The 10,070-nt window shown below is 38.9% G+C and overlaps 1 protein-coding gene across 1 annotated transcript in view; it reads right to left on the bottom strand.

Moving 5' to 3' along the window:
- LOC110052684 (crt homolog 1-like) overlaps nt 1-9,741 on the bottom strand; it is a 14,311-nt gene extending 4,570 nt beyond the window's left edge. The window contains exons 1-3 of the mRNA XM_020758833.2: nt 8,857-9,741; nt 4,664-4,805; nt 3,813-4,006 (exon numbers count right to left, since the gene is read on the bottom strand). Of these exons, the coding sequence (XP_020614492.2) occupies nt 3,813-4,006; nt 4,664-4,805; nt 8,857-9,380 (860 nt within the window). The 5' untranslated portion in view covers nt 9,381-9,741. The remainder of the gene's footprint in view (nt 1-3,812; nt 4,007-4,663; nt 4,806-8,856) is intronic.
- Nucleotides 9,742-10,070: the final 329 nt, after the last annotated feature.

Genomic DNA, 10,070 nt, shown 5'->3' with positions numbered 1-10,070 from the left:
AGAATTATCTAAACATCTAAAGACATTATTCGATTTCCCGATTTTAAAAGTTCTGCATTTTCTTCATGCAGCAATTTCTTGGCTTAAAATTTACCTGTTACCTCGGCCTTTGAGTAGTTGTTGTCGTTGTCGTTGTCGTTGTTCCTATTGCAGTGTGAGCTGCCGAATTGTTGAGTGAATAAGAACTACATAATAGATATTTGAAGCGTGATTCTCGCTTAAACTCAATTAACCAAAATAGGGGGGGGGGGGGGGGGGGGCCTCCCCTAGATCCGCCACTGCTGAATTTCAGGCTGCATACGTACCTGAGCAAGGGCAGCATTAACTGTCTCACTTATAGCGCGAGAAAAAGCCTCCGAAATCGATCGGGCAAGAGACGCTGGGTCAGTCATTCATACTTTTATTATTTCTAAATAATGAATTTACATACTCAGTGAAGTTCATTATTTCTAATTATTATATGGCTGCGTCTCACAAACACTAGGAACTACCGAATTCACGAATATTATTGGCTGAAATCGATATTGACCGCGGTCTAGATTTTCCCATCTAGACCGGCATCTAACTAGACCGGTTTCATTTTGCGTTGACAAAGTAGCAAACTAAAATACAAAAATGTTCACCATTTTCTTTTATTTTCTTCTCAATCATTTATGGCACTGCCAAAAAGCCTGATGACAAAACAAACAAGTAAAGAGAACGAGCAAATTTCGGCAGGTTTAAGTTAAGCTCATCGCCGTTCGCAAGCAAACTGTCGGCAAACCAGTTACATTAAACGAATTAAAGTTTTCTTCTTTGCCATATAATAAACATCTTAGTCGGTCTGTATGGGAGAATCTTGACCTCGGTCGTGTGTACAGACCTCACTGCGTTCGGTCTGTACTCACGACCTCGGTCAAGATTCTCCCATACAGACCTCCAGCTCGGTTAATAAGAGCTAAGTAATAAATTTACATTCGGCGAGATGAAACTTCATTATTTCTAAATAATGAATTTCTAAATAATGAATTTACACACACGGTTAAATTCATTATTTCTAAATAATAAATTTACAGTCGGCGAAATGAAACTTCATTATTTCTAAATAATGAATTTCTAAATAATGAATTTACACACACGGTTAAATTCATTATTTCTAAATAATAAATTTACAGTCGGCGAAATGAAACTTCATTATTTCTAAATAATGAATTTCTAAATAATGAATTTACACACACGGTTAAATTCATTATTTCTAAATAATAAATTTACAGTCGGCGAAATGAAACTTCATTATTTCTAAATAATGAATTTACACACTCGATGAAGTTCATTATTTATAAACAATAAATTTACACTCGGCGAGGAGAAATTCATTATTTCTAAATAATGAATTTACACACTCAGTGAAGTTCATTATTTATAAATAATAAATTTACACACTCAGTGAAGTTCATTATTTATAAATAATAAATTTACACTCGGTGAGGTGAAATTTATTATTTCTAAATAATGAATTTACACCCCCGGCGAAGTAATTTATTTATAAATAATGGGATTTACAAACTTTATGATATGTAAATAACTATTTTAGAGATGACCTGATTTATAAATAATTGAAGTTGTTTAGTTTATTATTTATATATAATAACTCTATGGTAAAAGATTATTTATAAATCAGAACGTACCTAAAATAATTATTTACATATCAACGGACAAGTTCTTGTGTCTTATTTATAAACAAATTTTGTGGCGTTTCCAATTATTTATAAATAAGGGGAAAATGGCATAAATTCGGTCTAAATAATAAATTTACAAACGGCGCCCCATATAGCGCGAGTTCGATTTGAAATCACAAGTACGATTTCAGACCAAAATTGCACGACATGAAGTTCAATTGCCACTTTATTAGATCCATTTTGAAATCGCACAATTTTATCGCCTTAATTTTTAGACTTTTGGTGTATTGTTCCAGTTGCCGGTTTGTTAAAAAAAAAAGCGGAACCGGAAACGCCTTTACGTCTCATTTAGTATGCAAAACGATGTCATGTGACGAAAACTCATCCGAGCATGACAAAGAAACAAGCGGTTTTGAAGTCAGAACGAAAATAGTCTGCTTCAGGTATAAAAGTTCAATTCTCGTCGCCTGAATCAATGATGGAAGGTCTTTCTTTCTTCTGTGGTTGAGGCTGAGACTTTTCATTGTCTTTGGAGAAGGAATTTGACGGTGCATCCTGCGTAATTCTGCGATGGATTTCTTTTGAGTTGTGAAACTCCCTCGAGTGCACGATGCCCAGTGGATGGTAGGTTTTTTTTCTTTCATACCGTGTAATGGCATGATTTTAAGGGAGTCCAGCTCGTTATCATCTCCGTTTCTTTTTGTGACCTCGGCGAAGGACTCAATACTCAGGACCTTGTCAAGTTCTTGCGGCGCCATTTGTTTCAAGATATTTCCAAGATGGCGGGACTAACACCAGCTTCGTAAGACGTTCATTCATTCACTGTTTTGTGGAGCGGGGTGTATTTTGACTATGTTTATTCACAGCGACAGAGTTGAGCTCTTTTGTTGCTTCATTTGAAACTACCAGAAACCTGGAAACATCTACCTTCTTGAGATGGCCCTGAATTTGTTGTTGTGTGGTTTTCGTTTGTTTATGTTTTACTGGACTCGGTATCATACGGATTTTGAGCAGATGTTGAAGAAAAATCGCCAAAATATTCGGCAAAATGGACACTGAAAGTTGGAAACTTCCATTAAAGTAGGTGTTCAGCCTGAAGGAGCTGATAATCGTCATTTAGAAACTGTAATTAATTACATTCGTCAAGTTTTTTGGGAAAAAAACCCACAATAACAACAAAGTTTTGGCAATACTAGTTGCTAAATTCTCCACACAATGGCTTTTTGCCTTTCATTTTCCTGAAATTTTATTGTTTACTTTAAACTAATATTGAAATCTGATTTGTTGTTTTATTTTACTGTCCCATTCTCAATGGCTGAGAAAAAGATGCGATTTAGAGCAAAAAATAGTGCGATTCGTGAATAAATCGCACCATTGAGAGCCAATCAGATTCCAAGGATAACCAGTGATTTCAAAATGGATTTAATAAATATTATTAATATTCTGCTTATGTGAACTTGTCAACAGGCCACGTTCAATATATCAATATCCTGACATGGCTCCGAGGCTTTCAGAACAAAGATCTATATTTGGTGTTGTTTTCTTTGTATTCAAGTCTCTTTTGAGAATTGAGAGACAAAAGAAACTTAAAAGAAATACACCTTTTGATCCGAAAGTCTCGGAGCCATGTTAGAATATTGATACATCGTGCCGCGCTCTCGAGTGAAAAACTGGGCAGCTTAAAAATTTATAAAAAAAAAAACGTTTACTGGCTATATGAAGTTAAAACTTTAGATCACTTTCCTCAGCTGTCGAAGAGTACTTTAAGTATGAAAACAGCTTGACTTGATAAGCGAATGATAAAACAATTATTGAAGACGGTTATCGCAAAATATCGTGATTTGACTGTGTCTCGCAGATTAGTTATTTGCCTCAGCTTTCGACTTCGGCAAATAATTGATCTGCTCGCCACTGACAAATCACGATATTTTGGTCAACTGCGTCCAATAATCGTTAATTATTTTGTTTTGCCAGAAATAAAAATTACGATGATAAAAAAAGCTCGCTGTCAAAAATTACGATACGAATCGTTTCTCCTCCAAGTTTATCTCCTTTGGGCTAAATCGATCAGTTATCTTTCCAACTGGCCGGGGATGGGGGTGGAGGGGAGGGGGGAAGGGATAGGTCATACGAATAACAATTACGACAACTTACTTTGTTTCCAAATCAACTATGGAGGCATTTCCACTCCCTGGCAGAATATTTACCCAGAACATCAAAGCAACACAAAGTAGTTGATATGTGGAAATCCAGAACATGAAGTAAACCAAATTGATTCCTCTTCTTGACATTTCATTTCGCATTTTCACACCTTTTTCCGAGAGCACTGACGCTAAGGCTGCCGGAACCTGGTTTTGGAAATACAGTGGCAAGTTAGAAATGATCACAAATGCTGGCCATCTGAGGACCGGTAGCGGGGAGGGGGGGGGGGGGGGGTTACTTCCGTATATGGGCTATTTGCGGCCCCAAACGGGTTATGGTTTTGTTGTCGTTTTGGTCACAAATAGGGTATCGATTTTGGCCATTTTTGTTCTCAAATAGGGCACGGTTTTTGCGCTCTAGTCTTCAATTCGGTGTATTTTCCAAAGAAGCTACTTTTTCATCATTATCAATATATATAAGACCATCAATAAAAGCCCTTCATAATGCGTTTAACATCGGTCTGAACTAGGTGACTAATTATAAGACTGGTCTGACACAGGTTATTGATTTACCGGTCTCGCCTGGATCTTCTTGAGGAGACTAGTTGCTTCGTAAATCGTTTATATCGAGAAAGCGTGACCATTTGCTCTGATGCTAATAAAACGAAACGTTAAAACGCCCTGTCACAAATGATTGAGTCTGGGTACATGTCTACTCCAGTCCTGAAATGGCCGCGAACCAATGATGTCTCGAATTGAAACCGGATGCCTATAAAAACATCAGCGCAATAGCCCAAACCGCTGTCAACGTTTTAACTCTCGTGGTAGTGACTTGTGGTCATCATGTTGGCAATAAATACTTACAAAACGTATCGTCATTATCACGGGCCACAATAGGTTCACCACACCATGAACGTTTGGAATGAGGTACACGACAGGAGAAAGCGTCACAACCACGGCACACAATAGTTTCCTAATGTTGGGCGTCTTTCTTAAAATAAACCGTCTAGAAACAAAACAAATTGATCAATATCATGTTTTTTATCTCGGGTGCTCTGCTCTGACGAAGAGGCACAGTCCAAACTCTTCAGCAAGATCAACAGTGGTTATAATCACAGTAGGCATTATACGTATTCTCGGTATAAGACTGGAACTAGCATGCAACCGAGGCTGATGCGGGGAGTCTTTTCAAATGCAAATAACCTTAATCTCTTTTTAAGTTCCCTCCACACCACATCGGATGAATTTAAAAACGCAAAAATCACCGGTCATTTTCGATTTGTGTTTGAGGAAAACTCAGTCAGGGAAATCAAATTATAATCGTGACTACTTCGTTTTCGAAAAGATCAGTCTGTTTTCAAAATGTTCTCTGTCCACACTAAAATCAGAAGCTGGCGTTTTCAAATTCCTCCAGTTTGAAGAGCGTTTTCGAAAAGCTCCGTATTCGTGACGGATTAGTGTAGAAGGAAGGCCCAACCGCAAAAATAGCTGCGTTTTCAAATTTCTCCAGCGCAGTGTGGACTCTGCCTTTTGCAGTTTTTTAAAGACAATAGGGAGATTAAGCAAACTACGACGACGACGGCGGCAACGCGAACGAGAACAGAAGGTTTAATGAGCAGAACAATAGCTCTGTACGTGTGTTATAAATCTTTGTACATTTTTTTGCCGTCCTCTGCAAACAAACAACGTGAAATGACCAAGTTCAGCGTAGTCTGAGGAACGCGAACGACGACGGCTAAGCTTTCGTATTTTCATTTGAAATTGAACGCTGTCATTGCATATTTAGCCTGAGCACGTTTTAAGAGCCATCGCATGCACTCTCTTACACTTGCGATCTGGTCAGTTTTCGAATTCTAAACGTGGTCCCTTACGAGGCCTCGACAGTATAGATAAACAACGATGAAACAATATCAATTGCTTATTACACGAGTTATTTGAGGGAGCCGAAAGAACAGTTTTCACTCGAGTATCGTAAAATCAAAACCACTAGCTGTAATCACAATGGAGTCCCCTATATTGTGAGATCTGAGTACGAGATTATGCACGGACAGTCCAATGAACCAATCAAAACTTGAAGTAAATACATGGAGTTGACGGGAAGTGCGGGAGAACGTGTGCAGTGCGAATGATGCACAATTTATATTTGATCTTATTTCTGATTGGATAGAAAAATGGCGCGAGTTTTTTTAGCCAATCGTGTAGCGTAGTAATGAAAAACCACAGGGGACACGACCACTGTATCAGCAATAACATAATCATTTACATTCATTTACATTCGTTGTTTACCTGTGTTCCTGAGCCTTTTTGAGCCGTTTAGAAGGGATTTGACTAGTAGCGATCGCGGTTTACATTTCAAATATCATCTTGCCTACCTCTTTGTAAATATGACGCTTCTTATCATTATCTTCATTAACTATTAACTTCTCATGCGCTGCCGTTATAAAACCTGAGAATCTCTCCCCCGATGAGAGTGAATTGCGTTCGAGAGAAAGCACTTCTAATCGGGCAATGCAGAAAAATTCGACCCCCCCAAAAAAAATTCTTCAGGGGCGAATGACGTCCTCTCTATGTTTCTTTCGAGTGTTGTACAGTATTGCGGACTTTCGAGTGTCGAGGCAGCCTATTGTGGACCGTAGCAGATAAGTTGTTCGAAGTCAGTATTAATGGCATTTAAAAACCTTGCAGACATGTCTTCACGAAATGTGTACAACTTTTCGTACGATCAGAAAGCTGTAGTTTGGCAGCGTTTTGTGTACCCTCGTCTCTTCGACCGAAACCAACGCTGCTTTCTGCATGCTGAATAAATCAAAGGAGGAAATGTGTAGTTTCACTTCGCTGGCCTAGATTTCTGTGCGCAAAATATGTAACATAAACCCAACGAAAGTGTTTACATAGGAAAAGAGTTCAACTCCCACAGGATTGCTTTGGTATACCAACATGTCCTCCCTTTCATTGTTTCGGAAGTGAAAATGCCCTGTGGCTGTTCCCCCAAAGCAAAGGCAATTCAAAGTCGTGTTCGTAAACAGAATAATTGTCCTGATTTTGGTAATAAAGGCACGTCGACTCCAATACCGACGGAACAGACATCGTTTGTGTCGATTTACACGGTCAGTATAAAAAATTGACTGCGGACTGCGGATTGTGGAATTGTGGAATTGTGGAGTGCGGACTGCGGACGGCAGACTGCGGACGGCAGACTGCGGACTGTAGACTGCGGACTGTAGACCGCGAACTGCAGACTACGGACTGGGTATAAAACACAGACTAAGAATTACGGACTGGGTATAAAACATGGGCTCAGGTATAAAACGCGGACTGCGGACTAAATGCGACCTACCAACTGCAGTCCGTGTTTTATACTGACCGGTTGTAACTAATATTTAGCTCTTATTAACCGAGCTAGAGGTCTGTATGGGAGAATCTTGACCGAGGTCGTGAGTAAAGACCGAACGCAGTGAGGTCTGTACACACGACCGAGGTCAAGATTCTCCCATACAGACCGACTTAGCTCGGTTAATAAGATGTTTATTATATGGCAAAGAAGAAAACTTTAATTCGTTTAATGTAACTGGTTTGCTAACATTTTGCTTGCGAACGGTGATGAGCTTAACTTAAACCTGCCGAAATTTCCTCGTCCTCTTTACTTTTGTTTAGTCATCAGGCTTTTTTTGGCACTTCCATAAATGATTGAGAAGAAAATAAAAGAAAATGGTGAACATTTTTGTATTTCAGTTTGCTACTTTTTCAACGCAAAATGAAACAGGTCTAGATGCCGGTCTAGATGGGAAAATCTAGACCGCGGTCAATAGCGATTTCAGCCAATCAAATTCGTGAATTCGGTAGTTCCCAGTCTTTGTGAGACACAGCCATATAATAATACGTAATACATGTATAAACGAGAACAAATCCTCTCGTATGCACGTGCTTCGCGCCTAACAGCTCAGGCACAAAATGCTCTTCCTAAAAGTTTTGCTTTTTTTATCATACCAAACCTACCAAAACTCAAACGCACTCTTGACGATCACATGAAAACTCGAGACGTAATCGGAGCGTCGTATTTACAAAGCGGCAAAAAAAAAAAAAACTGCCTTACACTTCCTTTTATAAGCAATATAAACTATACCTTTTAAATACTCAATATTACTCTTCTGCATTATGATTTATTCATTTAACTTGTTTATTTCGAATACTTTTGTTATTCACATTTTACTTCCTTTATTGCATTGTTTCTATTAATTGATGTGCCTTGTCTTTTATTTTTGAACGTGTCAGTGACCAACACGATAGCATATGCTTCGTTGGTCACTGAGCACATTTTGTTTTGGTTTTATTATTATTATATTTTCCTTATTTTTAATTAATGAATTTTTTGTAATAGTGTGCGATAGTGAAATATGTCTGTAAATAGTGTCAATTAATAAAATCTGAAATCTGAAATCTGAAATCTGAAATCTGAAATCTGCAGACAAGATGATATTTGAAGTGTAAACCGCCTTCGCTTCTATTCAAATCTCTTCTAAACGGATCAAAAAGACACAGGAACACAGGTAAAAAAAGGTATATTTATAGTAAATGAAAGTGAATGATTACGTTATTGCTAACCCTGTGGCAAAACCAATTACTTTTCGACACTCAAATAATTTGACTTTAAAAATATGCTCGTATATTTGTCCTTGGACACTATCTGTTCCTCGAAGCTCACAGTTCGCTCTCGGAAAACTGTTCACTTCTCGGAAAGATATCTTAAATGTCCACGGACAACTGTCCGAGCATATTTCCTAGGAGGAAGCTATTCGTTGTATATTTACACGTTGTGGATATATAAACCTGCCCCAAGAGTATGAAATTTTAGTGTTGACATGAATTTTCTCCAGGGTTAAAAACTAGCTTCCAGCATGCATGCGGCCACACACAAAATACAACTTGAGCAGAGAACAACAGTAGAGTTTTGGCTTGTTACGATCGCGTGACTATCACGCCATGCATCGCGTGACACGGCGAGTGATGACATGAGAAAAATAAATAAATAAATTTAAAAAAAAAATAGAAAAACCCACCTGAATAAAATAATTAAAGGAATCTTGCAAGTTCCAAGAATTGCTTCTAGTGATCGCGGCGTTTTCTCTCTGTTACTTGCAAAAATCGCCAGCACACCGTTCAAAGCACCACAGAGGCCTACCAAAAATAACAACAAGTGTGGAAAATTCCTTTCCGTCTCGCCGAGATCTTTGGGAGAAAATATACGAATCAACAAAATCGCCAGTCCGAATATCACGACAAACGACAGACTTGCAAATGACAACATAAAATATCTGTCGACAAATGCCGCAGAGCTTATTTCGTCCTTTATCGAATCGATCCATAGAGGTAACAAGATGGTTTGGCCAAATGAGCTGCCCAACACGACTAGAACAAACAGGGCGTTTGTCCAGAGGAGGCTGAATTCCCATGGTCCAATCCTGAATGTATTTCGCCTTTCATAAGGCGTTGGAAGAGAAGCAATAGGAATTAACGGTGAACTGCTGGTAGCTTCTAACTCGGTCACGTTGGATTGGCATTGTCCTCTCTCCGCCGATTCCATGATGGCTGTTTTGGTCGACGTTCCTTGGCTCGGTTCATCTAATCTGTTTGCTAATGGTGAGCTAAATATTCGAGAAATCGATAACTAACACATACCTGATGAGGCTGGTGAATCACGAGAAAGTCGTGAATTGTAAATGTTTTTGACATTTTGGGTCAAATTACAGTGTTTGTAGTTGTACCGGATGTTGCTAGAGTCTCGTGCTATTCACGTCACGTCTACCATAAATTTCCGAGGTCATTTAACCAAACGGCGTGCACATGATTAAATGGAGTTGAGTTTTTATCTTACACGTTCTGCCGCCCTAAAACGTGCGTTATTTCCGGGGGATGAGGGTAGCTCCCTGAAAAAAAAAAACAAAAGTTGGGGGGACGAAGGCGGAGGGGAGGGGGAAGCGAAGGAGAGCGGAGGGGAACACCTTATGAAAAAGCCGGGGATGCTGGTCGGAATATTTGAATTAAATCCCAAAACGAGACCAATTTCTATTTGACCTGTAAACAATACCACTAGCCTTCAGAACGGTCCGACAGTTTTTTCCTTATTATTTCTTCAAGTGCAACCCGAGATACCCTGAGGGCTAAAACTAATGGCTAAATTGGTGGCGTTTCGTTCTAAACACCCTAAGTGAGACTAAAATCCGCGTTTTACAACCCTTAGGGACACGACGAGCATCCCTGACCTTAACAAAAA

This window comes from Orbicella faveolata, unplaced genomic scaffold (assembly GCF_042242905.1).
Source record: "Orbicella faveolata isolate gen_17 unplaced genomic scaffold, um_ofav_v1 contig_24, whole genome shotgun sequence".
NCBI lineage: Eukaryota > Metazoa > Cnidaria > Anthozoa > Scleractinia > Merulinidae > Orbicella > Orbicella faveolata.
This window is presented reverse-complemented; position numbering and strand designations above follow the sequence as displayed.